Source organism: Erythrolamprus reginae, chromosome 1 (assembly GCF_031021105.1).
Source record: "Erythrolamprus reginae isolate rEryReg1 chromosome 1, rEryReg1.hap1, whole genome shotgun sequence".
NCBI classification, from domain to species: domain Eukaryota; kingdom Metazoa; phylum Chordata; class Lepidosauria; order Squamata; family Dipsadidae; genus Erythrolamprus; species Erythrolamprus reginae.
In genome coordinates, this window is record NC_091950.1 from 328,237,053 (window position 1) to 328,258,472 (window position 21,420).

Here is a 21,420-nt window from a genome sequence, read left to right on the forward strand (position 1 = left end):
GGAGGCAGCGGTTCGTCCCGCAGCTTCGGAGACGGGAGAACCGCTCCTCCTCGACTAGGAGGACCGGCCAGCGCTTTCTCCCCTCACTCAGTGGGAAGAATAAAATCAAAGAAGAGAAAGTATAAATATCTACATTTACATCGAAAAAGAATATAGCAGAGAAAGGACCTAAGGTAAAATTCTCCTTGTGTTTCGTGTTTAAAGCCAGAGATCGTAAAAGTTCCAAGTAAAAGTTTTTTTTTTCTAGGGCGAAAGTGAAAGTTTTTCCTTGTTTAAACCCATCCGCAAACAACAGCCGGATCTAATTCTTTTTTTCACTTTTACTTTTTCATCTTAACGTGAATTTTGGAACCTATAAAATAATTTTTTTTGACTTTATGATTTAACAAAATAGTTTAAATTTGATATGACTATTTAACTGCTAAAGGAAATTCCTAATGAGGATCAGAATTTGTTCCTGATAGATTTTTAAAATCATAATGTTCTGGACTTAATTTTTGAAGCGGAGGAATACAGTCTTGCTGCCTTTTTTTTTACTTCTGCTGCTCTTTTTTACAATATGAAATAATTTAATAACTATGAATTATGGAATCTAGAGGAGATTGAAATTACTTCTTTTTTGGATTACTTATTGTTGGATTAACCTATTTGGAATACTTGCTGAACCTTTTGGATTATTTGCTGACACCTTTTGGATTATTTGCTGAGAACTCTTTGGTTTAACATCTGCCTGCTGCACCAAAATTAACCTGACTCCATCTTGGGATCTGTTTCTTTGTTCTTTGTTCCTGTCTTGAACTTGGAAAATAAACTGACTTCATTTTGAACGCAAGCAAGCTTTGGATTTGTTTTACTCTTTGAACTTTGAACTGACATTAAATACAACTTTATTCTTTGAGATTTGGATTTTCATCTTCACTTCCTAGCAAACTACAGGATTTATAAGAAGAACTTAAGTATACAATACTGTTATTGTGTCTTTGAATAACTATCTGTTTCTTTTTTTTCCTGAATTCTCTTTGACTTTCTTCCCTATTTTTGGATATTTTTATTACTAGAAGAAGCTTGATTTGAACTATATGCATTGTTAAAAACCTTGGGTTCCTGCTCTATTCTTAATAGTTGAATTAAAATATTACCCCCCTTCCTTTTCTCTTTTTGAACAACTCTTTTTACTTCATTTTTTTTCCCTTCCTTTTTTTTTCTTCTCTCCTCCTAAAGTTTCCTTTCCAATTCCTTTTTTTCTGTTTCTTATATACAGCTGACATTCTTTCCTTTTTTTCTTCTTATTTTTTTGGCTCCCTTGTACTTGAAAAGGCACCTGTTTTTTTTAGTTCTGTGGCATTAAATAATAATATTTTTATTTCCTCCTTTTTTTTCTTCTCTTTTCTTTTCTTTTGAATTTTGTTACTAATTGAATTGTTATTGAATTGGCATAGTCATATTATAAGGGAAACAAAATATATTGAATAGATTTGGAATTTATAGTAATTTCTTTTCCTTTTCACTACATATAAAATTGAAACTAACTTTAAAATTTGAAATAGTTGATTTTAATTTGATAATGTCCCACACCTCAACCCTTGTTAAAACAACCAAAAAACAAACTACACCAACTACTCTATCTCCACAAGTTTCACCGCACTCTTCTCCTTCGCATCAAGTGTTAACCATGTCTACTAAAGACAAAGACAAAGACAAAACAATGCAGTCCAATCTTGCAACTATACATGAGACTTTGAATACTCTGAAGGACTTTATGGTCAAATCACAAGAAGATGCTACTCAACAAAGAGAGGCCATAAAGGAGGAGGCAACACAACAAAGAGAAGCCATAAAGGAGGAGGCAACACAACAAAGAGAAGCTATAAAAGCTGACTTAGCAGAATTTAAAGTGGAGATGGCCCAAATGAAAGCTGATATGGGTGAGATGAAAGACCAGATAAAGCAGATTCAACAAACACTTCAAGAAAGTGATGACCGAGTTAAAAAAGTTGAAGAACAATCTGATAAAAATGAGAAAAGAATGGAATATCTTGAAGGGAGAGCCGATGAGAGATACAAAAGATACGATGAATCCATTATCCAACTGGAGATGCAACGAGCTTCGTACGGACTTCGATTTCAGAATATAAAAGAGGAAAAAGATGAAGACTTAAAAGTGACTATGGCGGAAATCATTGGAGGTATACTTCAAGAGGACCCCATAGCTTTACAGAGAGAAATCGATGAAGTTTACAGAATCTCGAATAGCTATATCCGTCGGCACAATCTTCCAAGAGAGATACATATTAAATTTACAAGAAAGGCGTTGCGAGATGAGATACTTCACTATTCAAGAAACTCCCCTCCCCAACGCCATGGAGTAGAAATAAAGATATTAAAGCAAGTTCCAAGAAGTGTCAGAGAAAACAGAAGAGATTATCACTTTCTAACAAAAATTTTGATCAAAGAAAACATTACCTACCGTTGGCTTATTCCACAAGGACTTTCTCTGACATGGCGTTCTACAAGGTACAAACTGGAAAATGTAGATCAAGCCATGTACTTTCTTGAACAGAGTGGTTTGGGCCACTCCGACTACGCAAGTAAGCAACAAGTGGTTCAACTACAACTAGTTCAACAGCAACCAGGGGAAAAATCACCAACTCAGCAAGAAGAAAACTTGGGGGCAACTGCTCAAGTAATAGAGCAGGACCAAGGTGCGAGAAGAGTTCAACCTCAGCGAGAAACCAAAAAACCCATTAAATGACAACGAATAAAGACCTAAAAATCTTTTCTGTAAATGTTAACGGACTTAATGAACCAAGAAAAAGGAAGCAAATTTTTTCTAAAATTAGAAACCAAAATGCTCAGATTGTAATACTACAAGAAGTTCATATTAAAAAAGATAATCAAAAATTACTGTTGAATCCCAAAATTGGAAAAATGTATGCTGCATTAGCAGACCAAAAAAAAAGAGGTGTAGTGATGTATGTCAAGAATTCTATAAATTCCAAACAAATATATAAGGATAAAGAGGGTAGGATATTGATTGTACAAGTAGATATTGAACCTAGACCTCTAGTGGTTGTTTCTATTTATGCTCCCAATGAAGACCAAATGACATTTTATAAAAATTTACACCAAACAATAATAGATTTAGCTATTGACAATGTATTGATAATAGGTGATTTCAATGCTATCGCGAATAGACAATTAGACCACTCAGGAGGGGGAGGTAATAAAAAAAGGGGAAAAGGTAAAAAAACAAGAAGAAATTTGTTACCTAGTACCTTTCAAAAAATGAAAGCGGAATTACTACTAAGCGACATTTGGAGGGAAAGACACCCTCACAAAAGGCAATTTACCTTTTACTCCAATCCTCACAAAATTTGGACGAGAATTGACATGTTATGGGCACCAAAATCGGTGGCAGAACAAATAAGAGAGGTCGAGATAGACGTTAATACATGGGCTGATCATAACCCAATAGTGGTCTATATGACGATGAACAATAAACAGAACAACTGGCGGATGAATAGGTATATATTAAACGATAAGAAATATAAGGATTGGATTGAAAAGGAATTAAAAATATTTTTTGAAATTAATAAAACATCAGACACTACTCCACAGAACTTATGGGATACAGCTAAAGCGTATATAAGGGGTTTAACAATATCTTATACAGCAAAACACAATAAGGAAAAGAAATTAGAGTACTCACAATTAACAAATGAACTAAAACAATTAGAATCCCTATCGCAGCAACATACTAAGAACAGAGATCTAAAGACAGAAATAAACGTAATTAAACATAAAATTAGAGTTATAGAACAAAACCAACTAACTGAAAAGATCAAAAGAGCAAAGCAACATTATTTTGAACATGCAAATAAACCTGGCAGATGGCTAGCGTACAAACTCAGAAAACAGAGTCAATCAAAATTAATCCAAAAATTAGAAGATAAAGATGGTAAAATAAAATATGACACAGAAGGCAAGGCAGACATTGTTTATAATTTTTATAAAGAATTATATGTTAAAGATCATGTTATCGAAGATGAAGTTTTTAACTATTTAGAGGCTTCAAATTTACCACAAATAACAGAAGATCAACAGGCCACCATGGACGGACCAATAACAATGGAGGAACTCTTAACAACAATTAAAAAACAGAAAAACAACAAGGCTACAGGCCCAGATGCCATACCTGCAGAATGGTACAAGATAGACAACGAAATAATAAGAAACCATATGTTAGAAACTTTTAATTTATGTAGACTGGAGGGAAAAATTCCCAAATCTTGGTCAGAATCACTGACAACCTTAATACATAAACAGGGTACAGAACCAGAAAAGATTAAAAACTATAGGCCTATATCACTATTAAATGTAGATTATAAGATTTTCATTGCCATTTATGCAGAGAGACTTAAAAGAGTTATAAATGGAATAATACACCAAGACCAAAATGGGTTTCTTCCAGGGAGACAAATTAAAAACAATACTAGAACTGTAATAAATATACTAGAGTACTATGAACAACACCCAGACAAGACGGCATCTTTAATGTTTTTGGACGCTCAAAAAGCCTTTGACAACGTTAATTGGATATTTATAAAAATGCAATTAAATAAAATGAGATTTGGCCCAAAATTTGTTAACCTAATAGATACCATATATTCAAAACAAACAACGAATATAATATTGAATAACAGTCAATTACCAATACTTGACATAAATAAGGGAGTTCGCCAAGGATGTCCTATATCACCATTGCTATTTATTATGACCCTTGAAACTTTATTAATTAAAATAAGAGCGGACCCCAAAATAAAAGGTTTAATCGTAGGAGATGAAACCTACAAACTCCAGGCCTTTGCAGACGATCTAATGTTTATAATTGAAGAGCCGATTACAACAGTTCCTACTTTATTACAAACCATTGAACAATATGGAAACGTAGCAGGTTTAAAGATAAACAAAAGCAAAACACATTACTTGACTAAAAACATGAATAAAACACTAGAAACGAAATTAGAAAGTATTTCTGGAATAAAGATTGTAAAAAAGGTAAAATATTTAGGAATAAATTTAACAGCGAAAACAATAACATTAAAAAATGATAATTATATGAAATTATTAGCAGAAATTAAAAATGACTTAGCAATGTGGAATAATTTGAAAATATCTTTCTTAGGAAGAATTGCAACAATCAAGATGAACATTTTACCCAAGGTCTTATTTCTTTTCCAGACAATACCAATAAACCCAGGGGGTATTTTTTTAAAAACTTTAACAAACTTAGTTAAAAAATTTATATGGCAAGGTAAAAAAGCAAGGATAAAAATGAATTGTTTAGAAGATATTAAAGAAAGAGGCGGATTTGGCCTTCCAAATTGGAAACTATATTATCAGGCCGCTGCATTAACATGGCTTAGAGATTGGATAACTTTAGATAACAAAAGAATACTTGACCTAGAAGGACATGATTTAATGCTTGGATGGCACGCATTTTTATGGTATGATAAGGACAAAAACCATTCATATTTTAAAAGGCATACGTTGAGGAAATATTTATTAGAAGTATGGAAAGACATAAAGAAAAATCATTTTTTAAGTATCCCAGACTGGCTAGCTCCTTTAGAAGCCTACAAAGTCTATAAAGGATAGGAAAATAACTTATAGATATAAAGAACTATTAAATGATCAGATGAAGCTTAAATCTAGAATTGAATTACAAGAAGAAGGGATAATAATAGATTGGTGGCACTACGCCCAGATCCGATCTAGATATCAGAAGGATAAAACTCTTTACATTTTTAATAAAAGTAAAAATCCTTTAACTACTTTAATCACCATTAATTCAACAAAAATGATAGGGAAAATATATAAACTACTTATTGCTCATAAAAATATAGAGTTGACTTTAAAAGATACTATGATAAGATGGTGTAGAAATATTGGCAAGGAAATAGATATAGACACATGGGAGAAAGTATGGATTAATAATTGGAAAATGACTAAATCAGTTTCCCTAAAAGAAAATCAAATCAAAATGTTTTATAGATGGCACCTCCCACCAAATAGGATAGCAAAAATGTTTCCTAAAACATCCCCAATATGCTGGAAATGTAAGAAGGATATAGGAACCTACTATCATCAATGGTGGACATGTGGTAAAGCAAAAATATATTGGAAAATGATAGGAAAAATATTAAAAGAAATAATAAAGCAAGATATAGATAATACCCCGGAATTTTATTTACTAGGTGTTACAAATCAGACCTATAAGAAAGAAATCTTTTATTTAATTATACATATATTAACTGCGGCTAGAATAATATATGCGCAAAATTGGAAAGGGGAGGAAATCCCCAAGGAAGAAGAGGTTATAGGTAAAATATTAGATTGCGCTGAAATGGATATGATGACAAGAAGATTAAACGATCAAGAGGATACTAAATTTTATGAAACATGGAACAATGTCTATAAATGGATAGATAAGAAAAAATAAGATATATCTTTAGTTGTTTTTCTTTGTATTAGTTTTTACCTAGGTGATAATAATACTAATATTAGTTTAAAAGGACTTTTTGATGATTATGATATAGTAGTGTATGTATGTATAAGTATAAGCAATATACCAAGATGCATAATAGTTGAATTTAGCTTTATTGTTTGAATTGAAGGTTTGACACTATTTTACTATAGTAATTAAGATTATATTAAAGGTATTTTTTGGTAATTATGTTATACTAACCTTACTTAATACTCACATCAAGATTTGTAAAACTTTAACTCAAATTTATTAACTTCTTTTTACTATAATAGTTAACATATATTTAACTATGTATTCTTTTTCTATATTTGAATGTATACTTTCAAAAGAAGCGGGGGAAATATACCCCCACTTTATGTTTATTGTTTGTATGTATTTGTTTGTTTTTATGAAAAAAATAATTAAAAAAAATTGAAAAAAAAAAAAAAGAATTGTGACCGGAAATTGATCGGCAGCCAATGCAGACTGCGGAGTGATGGTGAAACATGGGCATACCTAGGTAGGCCCATGACTGCTCTCGCAGCTGCATTTTGCACGATCTGAAGTTTCCGAATGCTTTTCAAAGGTAGCCCCATGTAGAGAGCATTACAGTAGTGGAACCTCGAGGTGATGAGGGCATGAGTGACTGTGAGCAATGAGTCCCGGTCCAGATAGGGCCGCAACTGGTGCACCAGGCGAACCTGGGCAAACGCCCCCCTCGCCACAGCTGAAAGGTGTTGTTCTAATGTGAGCTGTGGATCGAGGAGGACGCCCAAGTTGCGGACCCTCTCTGAGGGGGTCAATAATTCCCCCCCCCAGGGTAATGGACGGACAGATGGAATTGTCCTTGGGAGGCAAAACCCACAGCCACTCCGTCTTATCCGGCTTGAGCTTGAGTCTGTTGACACCCATCCAGGCCCCAACAGCCTCCAGGCACCGGCACATCACTTCCACCGCTTCATTGACTGGGCATGGGTTCCCTTTTACAAAATTCCAATATCTCACAATAAGGTAGGCATTTGTATTTGCCTATTATTTCTCGTGTATAAAATGATTCTTCTGCTGAGAATCAGGAAGGTATTTTCAAACAGAACCTATCTAGGTTTATATGTGCTCCAGGGCAGTTTGCTCTTACCTGCTGCTACTGGTACGTTCTGTGCGCAGTTTGAGTTGTGTTGTGCATCTCTGCATGCTATGTGCACATGTGTGTTAGTGTCCCCAGCATGATTATGCTTCCGCGTATGCGCAGGAACCAAAATCACACTGAAATCTTGCGAGGGGACTCAAGCACAAGATTTCTGTGATATTTTGTTTGCTTCCACGCATGCTCTGAAGCAAAAAAATCACCGAAATCTCACACCTGTGTGCATCCCCTCGTGAGACTTTGCTCCTGCGCATGCACAGGAAGCAAAAAATACAAAAGAAATAAAGAAAAAAGATGGCTGGGGAATTCTGGGAGTTGAAGTCCAGATATTTTCAAATTGCCAAGGTTGGGAAACACTGTTCTAAAGTATACTTTTCTTTAGATTTATCATACCTTAAATATCTATGCCACCCAAATCTCAATCTCTAATTTCAAAAGGCTTTTCTTTCTCAATAACATCCATTGTTTCATCCAAACTAAATAGCAAACTAAAAAAATATAGTTTCTAATCAGGTAAACCAAATCCTCTTCTTTCTTTTACATCTTGCAGCATCTTACATTTAACTCATGTTTTTTCACTGCCACACAAATTTAGATATAAAGCATCTTTCTGTCATTGTTTAATTGGTACATCAGATGTCAAAGCAAATATTGTTTGAAATAAAAATAAAATTTTAGACAGAACATCCAACTTACAGAAATTCATCCCAACAAAAACAACTGTGTTTTCTCCCATCTTAACATATCTTTTCTTTTAATTCATTCCAAGTCTTAACATAATTATTTTGAAATAGCATACATTTTATATTTGCCATATTGATATTGGTATTAAATCTTTACTTTAAAGTCCATTTTATTCATCAGTTCTATTAATCTTATATGTTCATACTTTTGACAACATCTTTGTTGTGTCTGTTATCTTAAAACCTGCCATTGCATTAAATACTTTCAATTTTACCATTAATGCTTCAATTCTCTTCAAAGGAAACTATAATCTTTAAAACCAGCACCAAATGATCTGCAAAAGCTCTTAGTATAAAAGTCAATTTTTAAATGTTTTTGACCTTAATCCTCTCAACTTCTTTTATGTCTCTATTTAATATTTCTAAATAGACAACCTTGTCTTGTTACTTTTTTGTATCTCAGGTGACGTATTTTTCAGAGTATAAGACACACCTTTTCCCTCCCTAAAAGAGGCTGAAAATTTGGGTGCGTCTTATACCCCAAATATAGCTTTTTCGAAGCTTTTTTCCCAGCGCTAACTAGGTGCTAACGATCTTCCAAGCTTCCTGCTCCCTCCAAAGCTTTTTTTCAGCTCTAAGTCTTTGCAGAGTTATTTTCATTCCTACTTCCTCTGAAAAAAAGCTTTTTCAGCCTTAACCAGGGGATAAAATAATGTACTGAAGCTGAACAGGCTAAAGACTAGCCAGATGAACACCTGGTAGGTAATTTTTTTCCCTAAGGAAAAAAGTAAGGTGTGTCTTATACTCCAGTGCATATTATATCTGGGAAAAATATGGTAATTAAAACTTGTGACTTCAGTGAAGTATATATAAATTGTATCCATATTAAAAACAATTCTTTCCAAAGTTCATATTTCATGAAATTAAAAAAAACACAGAAAGTTTAGTTCAAATTATTGAAAGCTTTATCTGGATTCCAAAACAAGTATTGGAATTTATTTTTCATTATGATGTTTAAAATATTTTAAAATATCCAGCACAGTTCTAACATAAGATTTACTGTAATTTCCATGAAATGGGCAACCATATAAGAATAGAATAGAATAGAACAGAACAAAACTGAATAACAGAGTTGGAATAAGGACTTCTAGTCCAAGCCCCTGCTTAGGCAGGATACCCTACACACCATATATCAGACAAATGGTTACCCAATAGCTTTTTTTAAAACTTCCAATTTTGGAACATTTACAACTTCTGGAGGGAAGTTGTTCCACTCATATAAATTTGATCAATCAATCAATCAATCAATCAATCAATCAATCATCTTGTAGCCATCTTTTGGGCAAAAACCTACATACAGCAGATCTTTATTTTAAAAAATCCTGTAAAATCATTTTCAGTCTATCTGGATTCTTCTGAATAATGTAAAATCATTATTAAATAGTTGTATTGTTCTATTGTTTTTGTCAAAATTAAATCCTGTCCTTCCTCAAGCATTAATGTTCTATTTTCACCTTTCCAAGTTGCTTTTTTAAAATGAAATTCATTGTGTTTTACAAAGATTGCAAAAATTCATCTTCATAGTGAAAATCTTTTATTTTGGATATTGAATGGGATGGCTTCTAAAATTTAGCAGTCATCTCTACAATAGTCTTCCTTAGACTGGTGCCCTTCACATTTGTGTACAGGCTTGGTAGTTTAGAAATTATAGTCCAATTGGCAACAGGCAATAATCCATAAAAGAAGGCAAACAATTTGTTTTACAATAATGAACAAAGAGCACAATTCTATCCAAAGCATCCTGATCATGCATCATAGCAGAAGATCAAATCTTTAGAAGCACCCTGCCTCTGGATATGCCATACTTATTTGCAATGGTTAATACATCTCCACTGAAATCAATGACACTTCAAATCAGGATCTAGTCCTACCAGTAACACAAAGTCACTTTCTCTCAGCCCAAATCATTCCCCATGAATGTTGTAGGGAAAATAGGAAAAGGAAAGAGTATTAGGTATGTTAACTACCTTTAGCTGATTTTAAAAAAATAATAATAAAGGGAGGTTTAAACATATTTTTAAACAGTGCTTCAGTCTGGCTTTATAATGTCACAGAATGATTCCCAATGGTTTAAATTAGAGCAACTCATGTAGAGTGAGAGTGTTATTGTCTTTAAAGTTAATGGTGTTTTCCTATTTTTCAGTTTTCATTAGAAAATAAAAATCAGTCAAGGACATCAGACTATTTGAGCATGTCTTTATCAACTTCTCTCATGCACTGCTACAATCTAAATTTGTTACTTTAGGGTCCTGGCAAAAAAATTAATATGTGCAAATTTTACTCTGGAATATGGAAGATGATAAAGGAAACACAAACTCTTCTGTTCTTCATTCCACCAGCAGCAATATGCGTTTTGGTAAAATAACAGCAGCGAATTTGCCCTCGCCTTTGATAAAAGGACAACTCTTTGGGGAAGCAAATTTAATGCAGGACATTAAGTAAACTGATGCTGCCATTAGTGCAAATGTCAAGTTCATTATAGCAGATGTTTCAGCTGAAGATTGCTACACATAAAATCACAGAGCAAATGTGTGGTGCAACCACCATTTTATTTAATGTCTGCTTCAATGCCCCAAAGAGTCAATCAGAATCATCTGTTCATGTAATTACCACATTGTTATGTAACAAACCAAGTTATTTGGTTGAAGCATTCATAACAAGTCTGATTCCAAGCTCTTGCTAATCATTTTTATCACCCCTCTGGTATAGAAAAAAATGCTTAGGAATCACATAACACAATTTTATTGCTAATGCCGTTAAGACTCCAAAGACAGTGGGGATCTTTTGGACAAATTATCCAGATTGTGACAATGATTCTACCGCAAAGAGAGAGGGGGGAGGAGAATGCCTGACCATGTAACATTGTTAGGTTTTTTATGTAGTTTATCAATCTCTTAATATAAAGAAATGTAACCTATTACCTTAGTAACTTTAGATGTGAACTTCAACTACCAGAATTCCATAGCCAGCAGAAAGAAGCCTTTCTATCTTTTACCCATATTTGGGAAGTGTGTTGGAACTGAATTGTTTTAATAACAGATATCTGCATGAAATTAATTCACACCACATTCATCAAGAAAAATAAAAGGAGGGGAGAGCATTTTGACCTATAGCAAGCTTCTAAAAAGATCAAATTATACAACATACCTCCCACAATCAATTTATATCATAAATTTCCATAGATAAATTACAAATTATGCAGCCAAAGAACACACAAGTAGAAAGCTTTATTTTACTCACAGAATCTATTTTAAAATACAGTACCATGTTCTGGCATATCTATGCTTTAACAAGCTTTAATATGGACTGTTTGTTTTGGATTTAATGTGATGTTGAATGGCTTATCATTTTATGTGATCTGTTAATCAAAACTCATGGCTTAGTACTTGTTATGTGTGACCATAACCTTCATGTTATAACAAAATAAAAAGAATAGAAATAACTATAAAATATTGTACAAAAATCATTTAAATATAACATTTCTTATCCTCCATATTTTGTTTCAGGATATTATCCATCTCATGGTTAAAGACCATCCATAATGGTTTAGGGAGACTATGGAAGATATAATTTATCTATTCCTTCTCCATATTCTGATTCCCAAATACACAAATCACTTCAGACTGACTGTTCGAATTGATCCATATAGCAGACGCCTAACAGATTAAAACACAGTTAATCCCTCATTGTCAAGTTTTGATCGTGTCAGTCTGCTTCCTGAGGCCAGTCTGGGACCCACTCTACCTTGATGATTTTGTAAAACTATTTAAGAATGAGTTGTTTCAGAATATCATTGAGGAGTAAACTAATCACTCTTGGCATGAATTAGGTGATTATTATTTTTGTTCTTTTTACTACTAACCAATGAGAATGATTACATTTCTGGAAATAAGATAAGTTTGACAAATAAATCAATGGATCTGTTTTGAAGGAATATTTGCACCTTTCGTACAAACTGTAATTTGTCTAATTAAGAAAACTTATTTTTAAAAAGTGGTTTACTTAAACAAGAACAAAAGGAAAAGAGAAGAGAAGGGGAAAACTTCTGAATTTTAAAGTTTGCTTTTGTAGGATTTTCTTTGCACCTGTCTGTGAAAGAGAAAGAAAGAAGAGCCTTTTGAATTGACCTTGTGAAACAGAATATCTTAGTTTTATGTAATTCCTGGTTGGAAATGCTTAGGATGGTTTCTTCCAGTTATACAAGAATTCTGCAGACTTTGGTTTTTACATGGTTTTTACATTGCATAATATAATTAATGTAATGAGTGATACTTTACAAGGTGATACTTCACAGGGGTGTAAAACTAGCAGCCCGCATAATGGATGCGTCTGACGCATGCTAGGCCCACCCCATCTCTGCAAAGGGGAAAAAACATCACGATACGTCATGTGACATCATGTTTCATCAAAAAGTCTGACCTGCCAGCTACTTCCTTTTTATATCTATCTATCTATCTATCTATCTATCTATCTATCTATCTATCTATCTATCTATCTATCTATCAACCTACCTACCTACCTACCTACCTACGATTTATGTCATTTTTCAATGTATAAAATACAAATTAAAGTAAGGAAATTGAGCTGGGGTGGTGCAGTGGTTAGAGTGCAGCACTGCAGATTATTTCAGCTAACTGCTAGCTGTAGTTCAGCAGTTCAAATCTCACCTCTGGCTCAAGGCTGACTCAAGCTTTCATCCTTCCGAGGTTTGCAAAATGAGGAACCAGATTGTTGGGGGCAATATGCTGATTCTATAAACCGTTTGAGAGGGCTATAAAAAACATTATGAAGTGGTATATAAATCTAAATGCTATTGCTATAATCAAAGGAAGAAAAAAGAAATGGAGAAATAAAATATACGGTACAATGGAAGAAAGAAAAAGGCGTTGACTTCCAACTTTTTTTTAGCACAGTACAAGTACAGTACATTACAGCCTCAATTTTTTACTTTAGCTAGTATATAACATGCCTACTTCCTGCATTTTTTCTTTCTTGCTCTTTTTATCTTTTTCTGAGCATTGACTAGGATCCCATTTCATGATTTCATGAATCCCTGGAAGGGAAACGTTGAGCTTCACAGCAAGAACTACAATAAGAGATGTAACACAAAAGCCTACAAAACCAATCTCAGGTTAGTAAACATAGGAATATGAAGAGATTCTGAGAAAGTTGCATTGTACATGATTAATTCATGGGCAAGAGAATGCACCTGTCAGAAGCAATAACGTGTATAAATACAGCATGGATATTATATGGTTGATCCTCTCCCCTTTCAGTTCTGTAATCTTCATTGTGAATTTACTACACATGTTCTTGGGGAAGATCTGAGAGGGGAGCATGATAGAAGGCTATTAAAACCTCAAGACTTATAGAAGAACAAGGGGAGATGAATCAGTTTGCCTCAGGCATTCAGACAAGGATTGCCAATTCCAAACCCAAACCCACTTCCCCACATACTTCATTACGTCTCACAATCAAGATCTGGTATCAAAAGGAAAATATACTATTAAGTGGGTATGGCATAGCTAGGCTGCTGCTAATGCATTTGACCCTTTGGTTTTTCTAAATACCTTTTTTTTCCCTTTTCATAGCATCCCATAAATAGGGATATAACTTTTAACATCTCGAAGAATTTCATTCTATATAGCAGTGTTTCCCAACCTTGGCAACTTGAAGATATTTGGACTTCAATTCCCAGAATTCCCCAGCCAGCATTCGCTGGCTGGGGAATTCTGGGAGTTGAAGTCCAAATATCTTCAAGTTGCCAAGGTTGGGAAACACTGCTATACAGAAACCACAAAAGCAGGTTTCTGTATGTTTCTTCTCGTGTGCCTATAGATTCTGTGTGGAAAGTTTTGTCAGCACATGGAGGTCAGGCCTTCCTTATACTGTGCTGATTACATTCTCCTAATATGCCTAGTCAGGCCCCAATTTCATCATGTGAACAACAGGGGTTCTGCATTTTTTTTTTCTTTATTGGTAGATCAGATGGTGCTCTTCAGGGTGCTTCACAATTATTCTTTTGTGGTTTTGTATTTAAAATGCATTGAACCTCATGCTCTTATTTTGAAAACTGAAATATTATTTTCGAGGTTTAGAAATATTAACTATTCATGCCAACAGGCAACAAGAAATCTATGTGTGGCGCTGTGAAATGAACTCTACTGTTCTTGAACAACCTAACCAAATTCACTTAAAATATTAACGTTAAAAGATTTATGGTTTCTTTTTTCTTTATTTGAGGAAATAACTGAGAAATGCTCTTTAGAGATCTTATTCTTTGAATAGTTTTTCTACAAATAATAAATGGAAGACTTTAAAATTCCAGGAAAATAAGGACTGTGTTTTGGTCAAGCTAAATACACATTTATATTTTTTTCCAGTATTTTATTTCAATATTTTGTTTGCTTGTTTATTTATTTATTTAATTTGTTTTGTCAAGTACATATTGGTGGTATACAAAGATATAATAATATTTATATACAGTACATGATACTGTACTAGTAAAAGAGAAACATGAGGACAGGGGACTGAAAGCACTCTGGTGCACTTATGCATGCCCCTTACTGAGTTCCAAGCATCAATTACTCAGTTACTAAAGTCGTATTTCCTGCAGTCGAGTTTAGAGCGATTTACTTTAAGTTTGTATCTGTTGTATGCTCATGTGTACTTTTTCCCCAATTATTTTAAAAAAACCAAGATAGCTAGATAGCTAGATAGCTAGATAGCTAGGTAGGTAGGTAGGTAGGTAGGTAGGTAGGTAGGTAGGTAGGTAGGTAGATAGATAGATAGATAGATAGATAGATAGATAGATAGATAGATAGATAGATAGATAGATAGATAGATAGATAATGAGTCAATCAGTAAATCCTGGGCCATGTGATATTCAACATTTTATTAATCACTCAAATAATCTCTCTTCTACTGTGACTTGATTCTTCACCAGGACCTATTTCTAGTCATTCTCCTTATGCTATTGAAGAATACCAAGTAGCAAAAACCCTCCAGTGGTTTACTTTCTGAAAATGTTAACATACAGAACAACTTTCCAAAGTACTTAATTGTATTAATTTCAATGCACAACAGTCGAATTGCCTTCCCAGTTCAAATCCTCCAGTGGTCTTGCTCCAAAGTATTCAATCTAATTACCATCCACATGTTCAGTCAAACATTATTTACATCATTTTTTAAATATTCAGATCAAACTGAAGGTTAATATGTTTCCAGCACATAATCCCCCTCCAGTTGAAACATGCAGAAACATGTTTAATTTTATCTGTCATCTATCTATCTATCCATCCATCCATCCATCTACCTATCTACTTACCCATCCACCCACCCACATATCTGATTCTGGGTATCTTACAAATGTTAATTAAATGAGAAAGAAGTTTTCTAATCATTTAGAACAAAATACTAATAATTCATGGCTCCCATTTCTATTGTATTAAGACTATACAGTAAGTAGGAGCAATCTCCTGAGGATATTGCATCAGTCACAAGAAGATGGGAATTTATAAAGAACATTAGGTAGAGGGGTCAATTTTTGCATGCTTTGGAATTATAGTTGTAGAACCTCAGTGGATATTGCTATTCTACTTTAATTCCCAACTCTGTTTTAATGTGCCAATTCTGAATAATGTTGTCATATCAGATTTTGTGATCTGTCAAGGTCAGATGCACAGATGCCCAGGAATTCTACTGATAAATAAATGTCACAATGGGAGAAAGAGATATATGTGTCTGCTAGCACCCTTCTCATATTTCTGCAGTCTGCATCTTTCTATCTATGCTCCAAAGATTTCCAGCTTTACTTCCCTTAGTCTCCTATTTACACAACTTTAAATTTTTATTTCTGCAGCTCCACTGCAGAAATGGGGCTGGGAGTCCTAAGAAAAGAAAAAAGAATGGCAGAGAAACTCAAAATAAGACTGCCTTTAGTTTGTTTACCATAAATTGCGACACAGAGAAATGCTATATAATAATAATGATAATGATAATGACAATGAAAATAACAAACAACAACAACAACAACAACAATAATAATATCTGTGGAATCTCTTCTGCATTTCTTGACCTGGCTTTTTTCACAGGGCATACAGGATTTAATCCCTTACATATTGTTGTGGTTAGCTCTGGCCCAGCTCCTGCCCCAAGGATTGTGGATGTGGGGGAAACATCCACATGCTGCAGGCCTGTTTTGCCCCCGGTGGAATCTGCTGATGAAGGCTCCTCTGACCAAGAAGACATGAGTGACAGGGAGGAGGAGAGTGTGGCAGACAGCTCTGAAGCAGATCAATTATCTAGCTCCTCCTTGGATTCAGAACAAGAATTAATGATACAGCCACGCGTGTGGAGAGCGATGTATAGGCAACAGCAACTGAGAGATTATTATCAACGAAAATGAGGCCACCTGTGGTTGAGTGGGGCTGTGGTAATTAGTGAGGCTGCTATAAATAGCAGCCCGTGGGTTTGGCCATTGTGGAGGATTATCTGATCGTTATGTTTCAGGACTGCTTTCCTGACTTTGACTTTTTGTGTGCTGATTTTTCCCTGCTTTGAACCTAAACCAGAGCAAAGTGTGTTTCACTTTGTGAAAGAAGAAGGACTGTGAATTGCCTCACAGCTGCAAACTAAGTATCACAGAACTGATAAGGGACTTGTATAAATTACCAGTTTGTTTGGAGACGAGTGCTCTTTGCTATAACAAAAGAGGGCTTAGTTTAAGTGAATTTTCATTATAAAGAACATTGTTTTGAAGTTTCAAATGTGTGTGTGTCTGAAATTTGTACCTGTGAATTTTTGGGAGGATTCTACCAGAGAGCCCGACAGAACACATATAGGTTGTACAGATGTTCAGTTCAACAGCCAATAGTCATTTCTTCCATAATTAGAATCACACAAAAATTGTAAAGGGTATTTACAGAGACATTAGTAAATCACTTAATTTTGGTCAATGACCAGATATGACCTGAGGTTTAACAGGGCCACCTCAGAAAGTGTTGCTGGAGTTAATGCTTTGGCCTCTCTAGTTTTGTTTTCAACCATCCAGAAAGATGCCTCATCTCTTTAGATACAAAGATAATATAAAAACAGCATCTATGTAGAAGGAAAGTCTTAAAACAACTGATTTTCAATTAGATGTGTCTAGAACTGGAAGTATCTTTCTTCTTGTGGCCAAATTTTTTCTCTCTTTTCCATGTTTTTTGTGGGACTGCTTCATACCTCATTCACTGTGAGAACAACTATGAAATCATACAATAGTTATCCAAATTTTCCAAGGTATTTTATTAGGTTAGAAAAAATTCTTCTACTTTCCACTCCACATTCTTCATCACTAAATTTGACTCAATCAGACAGGAGGTTGGATTTTTACATGCTGTTCTGCACGCCCATCTTTCTTCAGATTTGTAACATTAGTCTCAATAAAATTAACAATAGCAGTAAATGAATTTAGCAGGTGTGTAGGCAGCTAGCCTAGCCTACTAAACAAAATTAGGAATAAGCTAACAAACTAGCTTCCAGGTATGGAATAACAGTTTTACCGCTATGAAAATAGCTAGGCTTTCCATTGTACTTTTCTTGTTTCATGCTGCAAAAAAGTTGTCATTTCCTTATTTTGAATAAACACAGATAACAGTTTACATTTCACCCAGAAACATTCTGGCACAATTGTACAATTGCAACATTCAACACAAATACAGGCACCAAATAGATAAGTGCTAAAAAAAACACCCTTCTGAAAGAATAGCCTAGCACTGAATAGCCTGGCACTGAAAAACGTCCTTAAAAATAGTGCAGTTTAATGGAGCATATCTTAAAATGAGAAAGTTCTTTATATATTATGCAGGCTACCTAAATACTAGCATGAGCATTTGAAATAGAAAGAATGGGGCATTAAACACCAAACACTAAGGGAGAGAATACCAAGAGCAATTTGCATTTCAATTGTTCATTTTGGGTGACCAGCAAAGAAGTGGTCCTAAAGCATTTTGCAAAGTGATAAATGTCCTAGCCACCCAAGATAAATTTAGAGTACACCATTTCAGCAGTCATTCCCTCCTGCATGTGAGTAGAGCACCCACTCAAAACCTGTGAATGTGAATATCATTCATTCATTCATTCATTTATTGGATTTGTATGCCGCCCCTCTCTGTGGACTCGGGGCGGCTAACAACAGTGACAAAAACAGAATGTAAAAATCAAATACTAAAGCAGCTAAAAACCCTTGTTATAAAACCAATCATACATACAAACATTTAATCTCTACTGGCCATTAAACCTAACCTGATATGAGTGAGGCCATTTCATTTCTCTGCCTCCACTCCAAGGACAGCCAAGTGGGACTTTATTCTATTTTATTTATTTCATCAGGCATGTATTAAATCAGTGATGGAGAACCTATGGCACAGGTGCCACAGGTAGCACGCGGAGCAATATCTGGTGGCACGCGAGCTGTTGTTATTATTATTATTGTTGTTGTTGTTATTATTATTATTAATATTATTAATAGTATTATTAATATTATTAATTAGATTTGTATGCCGCCCCTCTCAGAAGACTCGGAGCGGCTCACAACAAGAATACAAAATACAAATCCAATGATTAAATCATGATGACCCTAGCTCAGCTCCAATGTGCATGTGTGTGCCAGCCAGCTGATTTTCACTCGTCTGGAGACTCTGTGAGGGCCTTTTCAGCTTCCAGAATCTCCAAGGGAATGGGAGAGGGCATTTTTGCCTCTGGAGCCCAGGAAGGGCAAAAATTGGGCCCACCAGATTTTGGGAAATGGGCTGTTTCAGGCCTCCAGAGGGCCTCCAGGGGGCCGGGGGAAGCCATTTTCACCATCCCCAAGCATTGAATTATGGGTGTGGGCACTTGCGTATGCGCGATAGCACACGCACACATGCTTTCAGCACCTGAGGAAAAAAATTGTTCGCCATCACTGTATTAGATGATAACAGATATAAAAACATAATTATGAATAATAATAATAATTAATAATAATTTATTAGATTTGTGTGCCAACCCGTTCAGTTGCATGAAATGGATACGAATAAAAGGGAACATTAGGACAGGGACAGTAGGCACGCTGGTGCACTTATGCATGCCCCTTAAATATCTCTTAGGAATGGGGTGAGGTTGATAGTAGACAGCCTAAGGTTAAAGTTTTGAGGGTTTGGGGAAGAAACCATAGAGTCAGGTTGTGCATTCCAGGCAGAGTGCGTTTTCAAGTTGCAACTGAACAACTTGAAAGTAAACAACAACAACTGTACACCATAGCCTTGGGTCTCTGTTTTACACATTCCTCATTTTCTCATAAAAACTATGCCTCCATCCCCTTGTTACATCACTAGGAAACCCAAATCTTTGCCCTAACCTTTAACACTCATACTTCCTTTTCTCTCCTCCTCCCTTTTCCTTTCTTTAGCAGAATTCTCTCCCCTCCCCGCTGCCCTCCAACCCCTTCCTTTCCTGTTTCATTTAGGTACGTTTTTGTGGGGAACTCGGATAGGTACTTCTATGTTTCTTTATAAACCCAGTGTACACTTGGTGGAGCCCTAAGAACAAAGCAGGTTTATCAATACCATCTCCTGCTCACAAAGGGCCTTCCCTTCCGACAAATGCTAGCTAATCAGCATGCCTCGGTCTTTAAGAAAACCTTCTGCATTCTTGCCTCTGCGGGCACTTTACCCAAACTCTCACATACATAGCAAGAGCAGCTTCACAACTATCCTCCAGGGGTCACACTTGGGTTACGTATCGTAGACCACCGGAACACCAGAGCAGCTTGCTTCAGAACCATTTATTCACTTCCTTCTTCATTAAGATTCAAATGGAATAAGCAGTGTAGAAATTGAACAGATACAGAAAATGTGCTCCTGTAGTCAGTAAACATTTATTCACCGAGCAGAGATCTCTTCTTCTCTAGGCCCTCTCACATTGTCTCCGTTTTCTCTATCCTTACTGCTTGCTGTTTTAATGCATAATTAAGAAGGTCAGAATTAATGAAGCAGTGTGGAGTAAAGTTCATGGAATCCCCAGGCGCTATTTATTCTATTAGATCTCAGGCGTGAATGTTAGATTGGCAGTGTTAAAAGAAGAAGCAGTGAGGCTGGCAGCATCCCAGAAGCAAAACTATCAAGGGAGACTTACCTTCAGTGTCAAGTCATTCCTGAGCTCCTTGCCTGCAAAAATCACACGTAACTGGTCAGCTGGAACTCCTTGTCGCTTAGCAACCGCCTCCTTCAGCTGGAAGATGCTGGTATCTGAATCCACCTCCATTGGGAAACCATGGCTGGAGTTGAACCTGACAAACACTGACCAAGAACAAGACATTGTTTTTTTTAAGGTTGGGGGGGAAATGCTGAGTGTTTTGAAATCTGGTGCATCTGGGAATGACAAAAAGAGACGGCAATTTCTGAAACATGGACAACAGCACGATGGTATTGTAAAACTTTGTTTTATCATTTTAGAAGGCAGAAAATTGGCATATTACAGTTTTATGATTTGGAAAGGCAATTCCAAATAAGAATCCCTAGCACGTTATTGTCTTAACTAAATTAAACATGCTTTATGGTCCAAAGAGGATCTTAAATTACATTTCCATGAGGAATGAATATAACAGGCAGTTTTTAATCTACAATCTGAGGACTAATAATAACTAATTTCCTCTTATTCTAAACGCTCTCAGGGGACCAGACTACATATACTGTAATGGAAATGATGTTCATGTCTGCTGACATGCATACATACACATACGCACAGTGTTAACCTCACTGAAGTAGCCTGCTAGAATATATTGGAAAGGAAACTTTTTTTAAAATACAGAAATGTCAGTTCATACACACTGGCCTCTCAGAGATCCAACTGCCTAGAAAATAATAATGGAGAGAAAATTATATGCTGCCTGCAGCCTGAAAGTCTTTTCTGGTCTTTCTTAGAATTCTTAAAACAACTACAGAAAGTAACTCCTGTTAATATAGTTGTGTGCTGTTAAAACCAAT

At 35.2% G+C, this 21,420-nt stretch overlaps 1 protein-coding gene across 2 annotated transcripts in view; it reads right to left on the reverse strand.

Annotated features, from left to right (window-relative positions):
• PRKN (parkin RBR E3 ubiquitin protein ligase) overlaps positions 1 to 21,420 on the reverse strand; it is an 890,155-nt gene that overhangs the window by 693,237 nt on the left and 175,498 nt on the right. For both annotated transcript variants that reach the window (XM_070733810.1, XM_070733812.1), the window contains exon 2: positions 20,570 to 20,733. In XM_070733810.1, coding sequence (XP_070589911.1) covers positions 20,570 to 20,733 — 164 coding nt within the window. The remainder of the gene's footprint in view (positions 1 to 20,569; positions 20,734 to 21,420) is intronic.